General features: G+C 34.1%; 1 protein-coding gene across 1 annotated transcript; it reads left to right on the forward strand.

The window, feature by feature from the left end:
- Window positions 1–854: 854 nt before the first annotated feature.
- Window positions 855–6,086, forward strand: LOC135136070 (zinc finger MYM-type protein 1-like). The gene is made up of 3 exons (XM_064065197.1): window positions 855–947; window positions 1,021–2,180; window positions 6,026–6,086. The coding sequence occupies exons 1-3, from the start codon at window positions 855–857 to the stop codon at window positions 6,084–6,086; spliced, it is 1,314 nt and encodes a 437-aa protein (XP_063921267.1).
- Window positions 6,087–17,167: the final 11,081 nt, after the last annotated feature.

Consider the following 17,167-nt stretch of genomic DNA (forward strand, 5'->3'; position numbering starts at 1 on the left):
AATTGTAGCGATTTTTCAAAAATTTAATTTTCAAGTCAAATTTTTTCAAAATCTCGCCCCGCAAACCCCGAAACTCTACATAGATTGAGGACCAAAATTACTAATTAATAATCATTCTCAAACATCTTGCACCTGCGAAGGTACACATAAATAGAGGACTGATTGTGCCAGTGGCGGCTGGTGGGAGTGGGCAAGGTGGGCAGAGCCCAACCTAATTTTTTCGAGGTTTTAAAATTAATAAAATATGAATTTCTCAAATTTTATACAAAATAAATCCAATAACAAATCCTTGCAATTATGTTCCTTAAAATTCCTACGTTCAACATGCTCGTTATACTCCTTATTTTCGGATAAAAGTGATCTTCGGGCTAGCCCGAGACGCCTGAATTAATCTTTACGCATCTACCATACCGAGATTAGTCTGAAAAACAGAGAACACCACATAGTCGCAGGCTCTGTTGCGTTGGCTGGCGTGGAGTAGGGATACACCACGAGTGACCAAGCTCGGGCTTGCCCAGAGCTCACATATAAAGCATATAAATAATACGAGTACATACGACGCACTGGATTAGGGCTTCGCTGAAAAATGTAGTTGCTATAATGAGAATTTAAAAATGGAATTAAAAATTATAGGTACATAATTTCTTTCAAGTAATCAGTAATATCATTTTTTTAATAAAATCAATTTGTTTTATAGTGTAAATGATACGGACAAAACACGAACTAAAACAATTTTCATTACGGCTAATCGTTATAGTGAAAAATTTTTCCACATCTTGGCTGAAAAAAAAACCGATTTGTGTCAGATTCGTATTTTATCTGCTATTTCGAATGTCGTAACATTGTATTCGGTAATGCACACAGCCACCGCTGGTAAGGCTGACGGGTTGACGATACAGGCTGGGCTTGCCCAATCGGATAGTTTCGTAGTTGCCTCGTGTCACATCGTGAACCGTTAAATATTACAAAATTGTTTAGTGTTCTGAGGGGTTGTGGTGATTTAATTTAATTGTTTTGTAGTGCAATAATCGTAACATAAAAATCATGGCAAATGGTAACAATTTGACAAGCTGTAACAGCAGTATTCTGTCATCGTCAGCGCCTTCAACATCAGGTACAGGTATTAGTTTAAATACAAACATCCGGGAGGTGGTCAACAATAATGATGATGTCGTAAATTTCTTATTGGAGACTAAATTTAGCAGACTAAATTATGATGATAAACTTTTTATAGTAAAATTGAAACCACGTCCACAAATGAAAAATTTAATAATGAAAAATAAAGGCAGCAGAGGTAACAGAGGGTTTAATAATAATTGGTACGATAAGTATAACTGGCTCACGGGAAGCGAAAAGCGAAACAAGCTTTACTGCTGGAGTTGTCTTTTATTTTCTGAGACTAAGCAAAGTCCTTGGACTAGTGGCTACGACGACTTAAAACACTTATCCGAATCGTTGCAAAAACATGGAAACTCAGAACAACATACTCATGCGTCTTTAAAATTTAAATTGTTTGGAAAAAATAATATTCAAGATTCAATAGATTCAGCCCATGTTCAAAGTATTTTAAAGCATAATGAACTGGTTAAAGAAAATAGAGAAATAATAACGAGGCTGATTGATATGATCATTTATTTAGCAACCCAAGAACAAGCATTCCGCGGTCACAATGAATCAAGAGATTCTTTAAATCAGGGAAATTTTAGGGAATTAGCGTCACTGCTTTCCAAATATGATAATAAATTTAAGGTATTTTTGGATGAATCTTCGGTATTCACTGGGCTTTCAAAAACTATTCAAAACGAGTTAATTGAAAGTATTAATAAAGTAATTAGTGAGATTATAGAGAACGAAATTAAAATGAGCCCCTTTCTTTCGTGGCAAGTTGATGAGACCACTGATATTAATTGCCGATCTCAAGTATCTGTAATTTTTCGTTATGTAAAAGAGGGTAAAGCTGTTGAACGCTTTATGGGATTTTTTGACGCTAGTGAAGGTAGAACCGCTGCCGATTTATTTAATTTGTTAATAGAAAATTTTAGTAAATACGATATCACTAATAAGCTAATCGGTCAAACTTATGATGGTGCTTCCGTAATGTCTGGTGAATTGAATGGGTTACAATCAAGGGTTAAGCAGATAGCTCCTCAAGCTCTGTTCACGCACTGTTACGCTCATAGGTTAAATCTCATATTACAAGACGCATCAACATCTATTAAAGAATGTCGAATTTTTTTTGCAAACAAAAGGATTTCCCACATATTTTTCTAAATCAACAAAAAGGACTAATATTTTAGATCAAATGTGTACTAGGAGAATACCTAGCGGATCCGACACCAGATGGAACTTTAAATCACGTTTGATAAATGTTATAATTGAAGAAAGGGATAAACTTGTACTTGTTTTTGACAAAATTATTGATTCCGAAGATTTTGTAAGAGACGGCGATGCGATTAGAGAGGCGATAGGCTTTAAAAAAATCCTGAAAAATTTTAATTTTTTAATATTGCTTCATATTTTCAGTCTCATATTTGAACAAACAGAATTCATTTTCGATATAATTCAGTCCAAATCGACAGACATATCATACTGTAAGAAAAGAATAGAAAATTTGCAGCAAACATTAAATAATTTCAGATCAAATGACAATTATTTTAATAAAATATATAATACAGTTTCCAATATTACTGAGCCACCAAATTTATCTAAGAAACGTAAGTCGAACTATGATGGAATTGATGATCCTAAAACGTATTTCAAACGCGTATTTAATGAAATTCTTGACATAATAACTACTCAAATAGAAGTTAGATTTAGAGATATGGCAACTTTAGATTTTCTAGATTTATTGAATAAAGACAAATTTATGTCATACAGACAAACGTTTCCCCAAAATTTAGTTAATTCCTTACTTAAGAATTATAAAAATATGTTCACCCAAGCTAAGTTGCAAAGTCAGTTGCGCGTGTGGTATTCAGATATAGACCTACTTGGAGATTCTTCAAATTATGCCGACATTTTAAATTTCATTTTTATTAATGATCTGCAAAATGAGATTTCAGAAATATATAAATTGCTTTGTATCGCTTTATGTTTACCCTCGACTTCAGCTTCAGTGGAAAGAAGCTTTTCAACTTTAAAAAGAATAAAAACTTTCACTAGAAATTCAATGACTCAGACGAGATTATCTAGTTTATCAAAGATTGCCATCGAAAGGGGTTTGATCAAAAAACAAGTCCAAACAACACAATTTTATGACAGAGTAATAGACCATTTTGCCTTACAAAAAAATAGACGCATTGACTTATTTTATAAAAATGTGCCAAATACCAGTTCATAATTTTTTTTATCTCAAGAGTTTCAAAAAGCATTACTCTAGAATATTTTTTATTTTGTTATACTGTTAATTATTATTTAGAGTTTATTTTTTGTTTTTTACGATTTTCTATTTAAGAATTTTTTTATGTTTTGAGAATTTTTTATTTTTATTTTTATTATTTGTTATATTGGTTTTATTATTTTTTATGTAGAGTTTATTTTTAGTTTTTTTTTACATATTTACTAACCTTCAATGCCCCACACTAACAATGACCTTTCATTTTTTCCTTCCCCGGCAAGATATCGCTCCGAACCTTCACGTGGTTCTTGCCGAACGGTGTATTTTTCAAATTTTGGAATTATGCCGGCTAAAACGGAGCTCAAACCAAAAAACGTACAGAATAACTACGCTGCAAGAACCTCGTGATACATAAAATACTTTTGATTAGGTACCTACCGCTTCACCACCTTGCCCAACCTACCAAAAATCTCACGAGCCGCCACTGGATTGTGCACCTCCCACGGCAGAAAATTTATACTTATGACCACCCGACATCCTTCAGTTTCTACTCGGAAATCATTTGTGTTTGTAATTGTACTTAAATAAAATTTTTAGAAATCTTTCCACCTTCCTTAAATATAAATCATTAGGCACAACAAGGCAACACCCCAAAAGTACAATGTGGCGAGTTCATCCAAAATTTTGGAACCAATCCGAACTCGAAGCATGAAGATAATAATTTTTAAAATGCACAAATTAGCACTACCGTTGTCCCTAATTTTTTCCCTTAGTTTTATTCTTGAGAAGATGAATTTCAATTTTCGAGAATTTTTATTTTTCAGCGTTAGCAATAATTTAATAGTAAGTTAGAACGTAATAAATAAAATCATCAGATAGTACTTTAGGAGTACTTCTCGGTGGCGTCGGTACTCTTCCCAGGTAGGTACTTATACCACCCGAACGCGGTCACCGGGGTGTAAAGTACTAATCCCTTACTCGTTCCGGAAATTATTTAACGATCGGCTTACCGACACCTGCACAGCTGCTTCTCAATTTAGGTCCACGGATTTAATTAAATATATACCTGGTCATCTATTCACAACAACAACTGAAAACGTATATAAAATGGTAAATTTTTTGTTGTCAAAAGATGACTACGTATATTAAGAAAAAAAGGGCAAAATATAAGCCCCACCCACCAGCCCTATCTCAATTGTGATGATTTTTTTACTAGTCGTAAGCCGTGGGGAGGAACTTATTTGCAAAATCCTCACTTTTCACGAAGAAATTGCTATGGGAAACATGTTCTGGATTAATCGTGTTGTTCAAAGCAGAATTTTAAATGAATTTTTAAGCAATTTTTCCGAAAGCCAAAATGATTTATTACTTCGCCGTTATGAAAATTTCAACTCTTTTTAACAACCTTCAAAAATTACCCTAAGAATTTTTTGTAGATTTCGACGTCCAGTAAAAACATTTTGGTTTTCGGAAAAGTTGCCTAAAATTCATCGAAAATGCTTCGACAACAAACTCAGTAATCAATAATTGAATGGTTTATTTCGCCACCTTTGTTTGACAACATTTGTAATGGATCGTCTGCCCCAGAAAAAAACGTTTAAGTCCGCAATAAAGTCCCATGTGAACATACGTAATTGAAAATGCCAGAGAAAGTTATTTACGAACTGAAACCAAACACTTTAAATTCTCTTTGGGCGGCAAACTTTTTTCTACATTTATCTTCGGAGAAAAGCGTCACCACCTGAGTACGTTCCAACTATTAAGCACTTAAAAGTTATTAAAGGATTGTTTACCTCCGCACTAACCCCGAGATTCTTTACAAATTTAATAAATCAATTTTTTTGGCAAAAAAACCGAACAAAGTTAGCCGAGCTGAAATCCTTTCAGACTTTGTAGTTACATGGTTTATGTTATCTCACTTTTCCAAAAGTCGTCATATTTTTGACAATGCTCTCTTTGATCTTTATTTGGTGATTGCCTGGTATAACTTTCTAGAGTTTGCTCACTATTTCCCCCAAGTGAACAATACTCTTCAAAATGGCTATCGATTTATCTTGCAATTCTTCCATAGGTGGCGTCGCTTTAGCAATAGGAGTGCAGAAATAGGTTGCAACCTGTACTAGAGAGGCACAGCAGATTTTTTTGTGGCCCTATTAGAAGAAAATTATTTATCGAACACCTGTCAACAATTTTGAGGAATCAAGGTTGAGAATGACACAAGAATTTAAAGACTTAAACACTAATTTGAACAGTTTGAACAAATAAAAAAACAAGGCATTAAACATATTAGCTTACTGGTCCTTTAATTATAGTAAATCTTCTATAGAAAAGCGTACCATCCTATTTTTTAATTAGTTCTCTTTCATTGTCAATATCATGCACTTCAACTTTAATACCGTCTAATGTCTAGTCCAGGCAAATTGAAGTGGCATACCTAACTTTTAAGATCATAATAGGATTACCATTAGGGTATGAACTTCTGTCAACTAATATTTATTAGTGAGGTGGTCGAACGGAAAGACGATGAATAGAGGACCTCACCAGGAAGAAAAGAAAACAATAGAAAAATAATTTTTCTTTGACCGATGTTCTTTTTGCCAAGACTATAGACGAATATGTCAACCTGACAATCTAAAGAGGGTTTAAACAACTTAAGCGTTTTTAGCTATAGTTTTTTTTTTGTTGCAGACGATTACAAGTGTTGTCATACAGAGGCGGGGTAATAAATCATCCAATTATTGATTATTGACTATGAAAATTTATTTACAATATATACAAATTAGTTTTATTGCTGTACATGATTGATCAGATAATGTGGGGTTAACAACGGTTGGGGTCCTTCCCAAGGGCAATTAGGGCAGCGTCGCACTCGAAAGGTACACCTCCTTTCATGTCGGATGACTTCTCTGCCAAACCCTTTCACTGTACAGCCATCGAATTTGCAGGTTACCTTCATCGCAAGGTACAACTGCTCCTTGACAGGGCAGGAGTCTGGTGCGAATTCTTCCCGGCAAAGTGGACATCTTGCTGTCTGGGAGGTCCTCACTATTTGATGATGGCAGTCATGGCAAGTGCTGTGGCGGTTCTTGCACAAACGGACTGGAGGGCGAAGAACGTCCAGACACACTGGGCACTCCATGTTTTCCAAATAGCTGGCTTCTGGGTTTTCCATTCTTGAATCTGCAAAAGAGAGAAAAGAGTTAGTTTTCAAATAAAAATAGAAAATCTAGGTTCAACTTACCGATATGTGTCTTGTGGACGATCTAGACAGTCTCTGTAGTTGTCGATTGTCAAAAACATTATGAAGAATAATTGTGTTTCTTCCGTATTTATTGGGATTCGGAAGGGTGGGGGGTGTGGCTAAGGGTTGCGCAGGTGGGGCTAAGACCAAACTGATAAGCCAATAGACCATTACGCTTCGATGGTTTTATATTAGATATCTCTTAAAGATGTTTGTTTACTGTTCTTTTGAAATTGTTTCAAATCCAAGAGCTTTAATGTAACATCAGGAGTTCCACAGGGGTCTATCCTGGTTCCCCTATTGTTTAATATCTAGATTAATTATATTGATAACGAGCTTAATATTCCATGCTTACTCTATGCAGACGATATGAAGTTGTTTTTGCTTATAAAAAACGCCAGTGATGCTGTTTTATTTCAAGATGGTATTAATACATTCTCAAAGTGGTGTTTCAATAACCAGATGTTCATCAATTATGAAAATTGCGGTATTGTCACTTATTCAAATAGGATTAACTCCCATGATGCCGTATATGCGTTAAAAAATTCAATCTTAACTCGTCTTACTAAAATCACGAACTTAAGTATATCCTTTCATCCTCGATTGAAGTTTTTGGAACGTTATGACAACATAATTAAATCAAGCTATAAATCTCTCCGTTTCGTCATAAGAAATTCAAGAGAATTTTCTAATTTGGACGTAATTACTAATCTTTATCTGGCATTTGTTTCTAAACACATAAAAAAATTAATTGACTGACAATTCACTAACGGTAATTATAGCGATTTTTCAAAAATTTCATTTTCAAGTCAAATATTTCCAAAATCTTGCCCCGCAAACCCCGAAACTCTACACAGATTGAGGACCAAAATTACTAATTAGTAGTCATTTTCAAACATCTTGCACCTGCGAAGGTACACATAAATTGAGGACTGATTACGCACCTTCCACAGCAGAAAATTTATACTTATAACCATATGACATCCTTCAGTTTCTACTCGGAAATCATTTGTCTTTGTAATTGTACTTCAATAAAATTTTTAGAAATCTTTTTACCCTCCTTAAATATAAATCATTAAGGACAACATGACAACACCCCAAAAGTACAATGTGGCGAGTTCATCAAAAATTTTGGAACCAATCAGAACTCGAGGCATCAAGATAATAATTTTTAAAATGGACAAATTAGCACTACCGTTGTCCACTATTTTTTCCCTTAGTTTTATTCTTGAGACGATGAATTTCCATTTTCGGGAATTTTTATTTTTCAGCGTTAGCAATAATTAAATAGTAAGTTAGAAAGTAGTAAATAAAATCATCAGATAACACCTCTAGCAGTACTTCTAGGTGGCGTCGGTACCTTTCCCAGGTAGATACTTATACCACCCGAACGCGGTCACCGTGGTGTAAAGTACTAATCCCTTACTCGTTCCGTACCTGGTCATCTATTCACAACAACAACTGAAAACGTATATAAAATGGTAAATTTTTTGTTGTGAAAAGATGACTACGTATATTAAGACAAAAGGACAAAATATAAGCCCCACCCACCCGCCCTATCTCAATTGTGATGATTTTTTTACTCGTCGTAAGCCGTGGGGAAGAACTCATTTGCAAAATCCGTATTTTTCACGAAGAAATTGCTATGGGAAACACATTCTGGATTAATCGTGTTGTTCAAAGCAGAATTTTCAATGAATTTTTAAGCAATTTTTCCGAAAACAAAACGTTTGATTACTTCGCCGTTATGAAAATGTTAACCCTTTTTGTCAACCTTCAAAAATTACCCTAAAATTTTTTTGTAGATTTCGACGTCCAGCAAAACATTTTGGTTTTCGGAAAAGTTGCCTAAAATTCATAGAACATTCGTCGACAATAAACTCAGTAATCAATAATTGAATGATTTATTTCACCACCTTGGTTTGACAACATTTGTAATGGATCGTCTGTCCCAGAAAAAACGTTTAAGTCCGTAAAATAAAGTCCCATGTGAACATACGTAATTGAAAATGCCAGAGAAAGTTATTTACGAACTGAAACCAAACACTTTAAATTCTCTTTGGGCGGCAAACTTTTTTCTACATTTATCTTCGGAGAAAAGCGTCACCACCTGAGTACGTTCCAACTATTAAGCACTTAAAAGTTATTAAAGGATTGTTTACCTCCGCACTAACCCCGAGATTCTTTACAAATTTAATAAATCAATTTTTTTAGCGAAAAAACCTAACAAAGTTAGCCGAGCTGAAATCCTTTCAGACTTTCTATTTACGTCGACACCCTCCGATGATTTATTTTATACCACTTTTCCAAAAGTCGTCATATTATTGACAATGCTCTGTTTGATCTTTGATTGGTGATTGCCTGGTATAACTTTCCAGAGTTTGCTCACTATTTCCCCCATGTAAACAATACTCTTCAGAATAGCTATCGATTTATCTTGCGTTTTTTCCAGAGGTGGTGTCGCGCGAGCAATAGGAGTACAGAAATAGGACGCAACCTTACGAGGGAAGTTCAAGAATTTAATTTTTGTCTTGTTCCAACCGTCCAGTCCACCCAAATGTAAACAAAACACGTTTACACCGATAAAACAAACCATTGGGTTAGCTAGTTGTGGACAGTGCGTGTTTACTATGTCCCGAGATTAATAGCGCTGACATATTTTGTAAATCTTGCTCGCTCATGCATCTTCACAAATATAAATCAGGAATTCATCTCCAAGAAATTTCGACGCGTGATTTATCTCTTAACGAGAGATTGGATTTCGTACGTAGAATGAGGCAACGAGCGCGAAGATGAATGTAAGAATTGCAAAGTTATTAATGTCGGGATAACACTGATAGTCGGAGGAAAAAACGGTTTACCTGATCCTTGTAACAAAAATCCTAGAATTCGTGCAATTAAACTTTGCAAAATTCGTAATCTAATAGTTAATTATTGTACGACCCGAGTTTGAAAAGCCGACCCTTGCACCCTATTATGCCTCTAAATCAATTGATTTCAACATGCTAGATATATGAATATATTTCCATATGATCACATTCAGACCCCTTAACATCACAACACGGCTAAATATTCACTTTATTCGTTGATTACGCTCCGCGTACACAAAACTGGTAAACCAATAACCCCTTTTCTGAAAAACTCCGGTCGAATTTACAATCTCCATCACAAACATCCTGTTAAATGCTTCATACAATCCGGCTGTTTCCACCACAGTAAATACAACACAAACACGGCTCTTCGTGCTGTTGTCTTGATCTGCCTCCTCATTTTGTTTACGAGCGGTTCCAGTTCTGCTTATCCCCATTAAATCAGGATCAAAGAAGACAATTTAAAAAGTGAGCCTGCCTAATTCCACCCCTAGAATTATCATTTTCAACTCGCACTTGATGTTTTTGGCTAAATTCAATTTCGTGCTATTTCCAAGAACAGCGTCATTATCGGAACGCCAATTTCTCCCTCGGGATGATTTATTATGATTTTATCCTATCATGTCCATCTGTAATAAATCTCGGGCGAGTAAACGAAAACCTTTCCAGAGGAGTTTTTAAAGAAGCTACCATTTAGGTAAAAGAGCTATACGGTGCAAAATTTATGACTCGAATCCGGAACTTTTTAGAACAAGTGCTTCTCAAATTCCCGGATTCGAATGCACTTCCACATGTGCTGCAGACGGCATACGTTGTCCTCATGTCTCTGTAGAGTCGCGAACAAAGAATATTTGTGCCATAAAGTGGAGCACGGATAATATTTCGTCCACTCACGACTAACACACGAAAGTTATTTATTTAAATGAACACACCGGCACACAACCCCCCGGATTATTTCCTCTTGCGTTCGCTGGGCCTTTAACCCTAAGACATTACCCACGTTTGTTGCGGCTTTGTAATAATTATGCGCATCACCCTTGACAGAATTTGGCCAAGCACGCCGGTCCTTTATTAAATAAATAAACAAAAGTTCCGCCATCAAAGACAATCCGGGCCCCAAACTTTCACCTTAGCGTATTACGCCTCCGGCGATATTTCTGAGGAAGCTCGCCACAGTTATGCCGGATGAAATACGCTTTTATCTAGGATGGTGTTCGGGTTTATCGGATACGCGAATGAAAAAGTTGTAAAATAAGTTTTTTGAATTTAGAGAATGTATGCTTTCGGGTCTAAATATGGAAACGGCTGGAATTTTATATCGGAACAAGAAAACTGCAGCACTGATAAAATGCGGATCGTTTTTGCTTCTTTCTAAACTCTCAAAGGGCGAAGCGATATCCCATTTGAATATAAAGCATCTGCACTTCGATAATGCCGACAACCACCGAGAGGTATGCAAATGCATTTGTGTGTGATGGGATTTGTGGTGCAGCGGAGGAGGTGAGCGAAGGCGAAAATTGACACAAAGGAGGGTAAATATGAGTTGGAGTTGCCATTACGTGGTTAAATAACGCCAATTGGACTAAGTACGACTTTTAACTCACGGTGGTTGAAAATCCGGTAAACAAACATCACATAAATTAAAAAAGTCCAGGTTTGGCATAATTATTGAAAGTGGTATCAGTGGCACTCAAAATAGATTAATATGCAGAGGCGAAACTGCTACTAAACTTAATTAAAACATGTTCGCTCGTGTAGATGGAAGCTCCTGTGATGCGAAATTAGTGATTGTCGCTTTGTGTGCAACTAATCATTTATTAAATATTGTGTAATTTTAGAGATAACGAGCTCAATATCTTGCTAATTGTATTTTTAGTTTATACTCACAATTATAATTTTTTTATTTTTAGTATTTGTAGAAAACTTGGATTAATTTAGTAAACAGTTGTAACAAAAAAGCGATTACTTAATAAACGATAAAAAATAAAGTTTCGTTTATTTTAAAGAATGCATGGATACATTGACTTTTCAGCGGTTTTCCTAGCGCCATCCAGGAACTAAAAGCCGAAACCTGTACTTAAATAAATAGGCAACAGGTGGATTTGCCGGTTTCTCCCAAATCCTGAAGAAAGTTTTCAATGAAATAATAGGAAACGCTAACGTCGGATTTATTTTTGCATAATTACTGTCAATAATTTATTTTAAAAATAAATTTAACACAAAGTTGCGATTTTGATTAAAAATTTTAACTTAAACGTGATCAATTCTGGACGCGCCATCTGCACGAATAAATCCGTACTACACCAGAATAATCACGACCTTACAGAAGATTTCCTCAATTTAGATTAGAATTCTAGAACCAGAATTATCAAAGAATAAAAATGTGTTTAAATCTTTATTTATTAAAGTTTACTTAGATTTGAATTTTAAAATACATATTTGAAATGGGGTGTGTCAACACAAATAAAAACTCATCATATTTTACACACCTCCTGTAAATTTAGGAATTTAACTCGTTACCATGGGAATTTGTAATTTAACACCTTGGGCAAAATCAGTTTTATCTTAACAAATACTACGCCCGCCCACCCGCCCCCTGTTTTCCCAAAAGATCTGTCATCTGCCAAAATCACTCTTATCTTACCAAGTACTAGCCCCGCCCACCCGCCCCCTATTTTCTCAGGGGATATGTCATTTGCCAAAATCAGTCTTATCTTACCAAGTATTATTATTATTATTATTTATTATAACTAATAAGTAAGAATTTTGGGAAATAATTTGTTTTATTTTTGAAAATAAGATATTAAGGGTCGATGAGAAAATCTTTGTTTTTGTTTTTAAGGACTACAATCAATGTTGGAGATTCCTTCTTTCTTTTCAAGAATCTAAGAATTTTGTTCGGAAAGAATCTGAAAGAATCGAGTTCTGGTCTCTTTTTTCTTTTAAGTTTGAAAAAATCTTGGCGCCTCAGGTTTTTATTTAAAAAGAAGCTGAAACAATTCTGGAGGCTCCTGGTCTTGTTACTAAAAAAATTGGCAGAACCGTGGGAGTTCCCGGTAATTTATTTTAGAAAGAACCTAAAGGTATTTTGGGGACCACTGGTGCCTTTTCCATAAAAATTTGAAAAAAATCTTGGTATTTTTATATTTTAAATAAAATATTTTTTAGGGTCTCTGGAATTTTATTTTAGAAAGAAGCTGAAAGAATTTTAGGGGCCTTTCGTGTTTATTTTCAAGGATTTGAAAAAAGCGAAGCAATTCTTGGTGTTTTTTTTTAAGAAACCTAGGTAGAAGACTCCAAGGGAGTTTTTGGTGTTCTCATTTAATAATTTGCAAAAAAATCATTGGAGGCTCTTGGAGTCCTTTTTCGCAGCAGTTGGAAAATTTTAGGGAGTCTATGGTATTTTATTTTAGAAATAACGTGAAACTATTTTGGAGTGTCTGGTGACTTTTTTTATAAAAATTTTGGAAACATCCTTGGGGTGTATATTTTTTTCTTCTTTTTCTTCTTCTCATTAATAAAAAAAGTTTCCGACCTCAATGTCGGATTTTACTTTAGAAAAAACCTAACCAAATCTTTGGGTCCATGAAGGTTTTTTTAAGATTTGAAAAAAATCTTGGAAGTCCCTGGTGTCGTATTTTAGAAATAACCTTAAAAAAATTTGGTGGGCCCTGATATTATATTTTAGAAGGAATTTGAAAGAAATGTAGGGGTTTTCTACACCACTATGTTTTAAATAAAAAAAATGTGCTTATATTTTAGATAAAAGCTGAAGAAATTTTTGGGTCCTGCCTACCTTTTTTTAAAAATCTGAAGAAATGTTTGCGGTCTTTTTTTTAGATAAAACCTTAGAGAACTGTGAAGAATCCTAGGTGTTTTTTTATTTGCGAAAATATTGGAGGCTCTTGGTGTCTTTTTTGCAGCACTTGAAAAACTTTTAGATCCCTGATATTTGGAAGGAATCTGAAAAAATCTTGGGATTCCTTAGTGATTTATTTTAGAAATAGCTAACCTGAAAAAATCTCAGGGTCCTCCTGTCTCTCTTCTAGAAAGCACCTAAAATAATTGGCGGCCCTTGGTGTTATTTTTTAGAAGGAATTTTGGGGGTTTCTGATGTTTTAGTTTACAAGAGACTTGAAGGAACCTTGAGGGAATCTGTTTTTTTTTTTTAGAAAAAAAGCGAATAGAATGTTGATGGTCTTTGGTTACATTTTCTAAACATTTTGAAAGAGGCCCTTGGTATTTTATTTTAGAAAGAACCTGAAAATATTTTGAGGACCTCTAGTGCCTTTTCCATAAGGATTTGAAAAAAATCTTGGAAGTTTCTGGTATTTAATTTTAGAAGAGACCTGAAACGATATTTGGGTTGCTAAAAAATTCTGGGGGCGTCTAGTCTCTAGCGCTTTTTATCTTTTAAATAAAATATTTTTTAGGGTCCTTGGAATTTTATTTTAGAAAGAAGCTGAAAGAATTTTAGGGGCCTTTCGTGTTTATTTTCAAGGATTTGAAAAAAAAGCGAGGCAATTCTTGGTGTTTTTTTTTTTTAAGAAACCTTCTAGGTAGAAGATTCCTAGGGAGTTTTTGGTGTTCTCATTTAATAATTTGCAAAAAAAAACATTGGAGGCTCTTGGAGTCCTTTTCCGCAGCAGTTGGAAAATTTTAGGGAGTCTATGGTATTTTATTTTAGAAATAACGTGAAACTAATTTGGAGTGTCTGGTGACTTTTTTTATAAAAATTTTGGAAACATCCTTGTGGTGTATATTTTTTCTTCTTCTTCTTCTCATTAATAAAAAAGTTTCCGACCTCAATGTTGGATTTTACTTTAGAAAAAACCTAACCAAATCTTGGGGTCCATGAAGGTTTTTTTTAAGATTTGAAAAAAATCTTGGAAGTCCCTGGTGTCGTATTTTAGAAGAAAATTGAAAGAATCTTGGGTTCAATTGTGATTCATTTTAGAAATAACCTGAAAAAAATTTGGGGGCCCCTGATATTATATTTTAGAAGGAATTTGAAAAAAATGTAGGGCTTTTCTACACCACTAAGTTTTAAATAAAAAAAAATGTTGTGCTTATATTTTAGATAAAAGCTGAAGAAATCTTTTGGTCCTGCGTACCTTTTTTTAAGAATCTGAAAAACATTTTGCGTTCTTTTTTTTAGATAAAACCTTAAAGAACTGTGAAGAATCCTAGGTGTTTTTTTATTTGAGAAAATATTGGAGGCTCTTGGTGTCTTTTTTGCAGCACTTGAAAAACTTTTAGAGATCCCTTATATTTGGAAGGAATCTGAAAAAATCTTGGGATTCCTTAGTGTTTTATTTTAGAAATAGCTAACCTGAAACAATATCAAGGTCCTCCTGTCTCTCTTCTAGAAAGCACCTGAAATAATTTTAGGGACTCTTGGTGTTATCTTTTAGAAGGAATTTTGGAGGATTCTGATTTACTTTATAAGACACTTGAAGGAACCTTGAGGGAATCTGGTTTTTTCTTTTTAGAAAAAAGCGAATAGAATGTTGATGGTCTTTGGTTACATTTTCTAAACATTTTGAAAGAGGCCCTTGGTATTTTATTTTAGAAAGAACCTGAAAATATTTTGGGGACTTCTAGTGCCTTTTCCTAAAGGATTTGAAAAAAATCTTGGAAGTTTCTGGTATTTAATTTTAAAAGAGACCTGAAACGATATTTGGGTTGCTAAAAAATTCGGGGGGCGTCTGGTCTCTAGCGCTTTTTATCTTTTAAATAAAATCTTTTTTAGGGTCCCTGGAATTTTATTTTAGAAAGAAGCTGAAAGAATTTTAGGGGCCTTTCGTGTTTATTTTCAAGGATTTGAAAAAAGTGAGGCAATTCTTGGTGTTTTTTTTTTTAAGAAACCTAGGTATAAGACTCCTAGGGAGTTTTTGGAGTTCTCATTTAATAATTTGCAAAAAAAACATAGGGGGCTCTTGGAGTCTTTTTTCGCAGCAGTTGGAAAATATTAGGGAGTCTATGGTATTTTATTTTAGAAATAACGTGAAACTATCTGGGAGTGTTTGGTGACTTTTTTTATGAAAATTTTGGAAACATCCTTGAAGTGCATATTTTTTTCTTTTTCTTCTTCTTCTTATTATTAACAAAAAACTTTGCGGCCTCAATGTTGGATTATACTTTAGAAAAAAACTAACCAAATCTGGGGACCGTGAAGTTTTTTTTTAAGATTTGAAAAAAATCTTGGAAGTCCCTAGTGTCGTGTTTTAGAAGAAAACTGAAAGAATCTTGGGTTCAATTGTGATTCATTTTAGAAATAACCTGAAAAAAATTTGGGGGCCCCTGATATTATATTTTAGAAGGAATTTGAAAGAAATGTAGGGGTTTTCTACACCACTAAGTTTTAAATTAAAAAAAAAAATTGTGTTTATATTTTAGATAAAAGCTGAAGGAATCTTTGAGTCCTGCGTACCTTTTTTTAAGAATCTGAAAAAAATTTTGCGTTCTTTTTTTAGATAAAACCTTAAAGAATTGTGAAGAATCCTAGGTGTTTTTTTATTTGCGAAAATATTGCAGGCTCTTGGTGTCTTTTTTGCAGCACTTGAAAAACTTTTAGAGATCCCTGATATTTGGAAGGAATCTGAAAAAATCTTGGGATTCCTTAGTGATTTATTTTAGAAATAGCTAACCTGAAAAAATCTCAGGGTCCTCCTGTCTCTCTTCTAGAAAGCACCTGAAATAATTGGCGGCCATTGGTGTTATTTTTTAGAAGGAATTTTGGGGGTTTCTGATGTTTTACTTTACAAGAGACTTGAAGGAACCTTGAAGGAATCTGTTTTTTTTTTTAGAAAAAAGCGAATAGAATGTTAATGGTCTTTGGTTACATTTTCTAAACATTTTGAAAGAGGCCCTTGGTATTTTATTTTAGAAAGAACCTGAAAATATTTTGGGGACCTCTAGTGCCTTTTCCTTAAGGATTTGAAAAAAATCTTGGAAGTTTCTGGTATTTAATTTTAGAAGAGACCTGAAACGATATTTGGGTTGCTAAAAAATTCTGGGGGCGTCTAGTCTCTAGCGCTTTTTATCTTTTAAATAAAATATTTTTTTGGGTCCCTGGAATTTTATTTTAGAAAGAAGCTGAAAGAATTTTAGGGGCCTTTCGTGTTTATTTTCAAGGATTTGAAAAAAGCGAGGCAATTCTTGGTGTTTTTTTTTTAAGAAACCTTCTAGGTAGAAGACTCCTAGGGAGTTTTTGATGCTCTCATTTAATAATTTCCAAAAAAAACATTGGAGGCTCTTGGAGTCCTTTTTCGCAGCAGTTGGAAAATTTTAGGGAGTCTATGGTATTTTATTTTAGAAATAACGTGAAACTATCTTGGAGTGTCTGGTGACTTTTTTTATAAAAATTTTGGAAACATCCTTGGGGTGTATATTTTTTTTTTCTTCTTCTTCCCAGTAATAAAAAAGTTTCCGACCTCAATGTTGGATTTTACTTTAGAAAAAACCTAACCAAATCTTGGGGTCCATGAAGGTTTTTTTTTAAATTTGAAAAAAATCTTGGAAGTCCATGGTGTCGTATTTTAGAAGAAAATTAAAAGAATCTTGGGTTCAATTGTGATTCATTTTAGAAATAACCTGAAAAAAATTTGGTGGGCCCTGATATTATATTTTAGAAGTAATTTGAAAGAAATGTAGGGGTTTTCTACACCACTAAGTTTTAAATAAAAAAAAATGTCGTGTTTATAATTTAGATAAAAG

The sequence above is a fragment of the Zophobas morio genome, unplaced genomic scaffold (assembly GCF_036711695.1).
Source record: "Zophobas morio isolate AGI-343-1 ecotype UQ-CSIRO unplaced genomic scaffold, CSIRO_AGI_Zmor_V1 ptg000026l, whole genome shotgun sequence".
NCBI classification, from domain to species: Eukaryota; Metazoa; Arthropoda; class Insecta; order Coleoptera; family Tenebrionidae; genus Zophobas; species Zophobas morio.

Bases quoted from the DNA above. Each gene is read 5' to 3' on its own strand.
- LOC135136070 (XM_064065197.1), top strand. From the start codon at position 855: ATGCACACAGCCACCGCTGGTAAGGCTGACGGGTTGACGATACAGGCT. The intron at 948-1,020 runs GTGAACCGTTAA...ATTGTTTTGTAG, and splicing joins TAGTTGCCTCGTGTCACATC to TGCAATAATCGTAACATAAA. The intron at 2,181-6,025 runs GTTAAATCTCAT...TTTTTGTTGCAG, and splicing joins ACGCACTGTTACGCTCATAG to ACGATTACAAGTGTTGTCAT.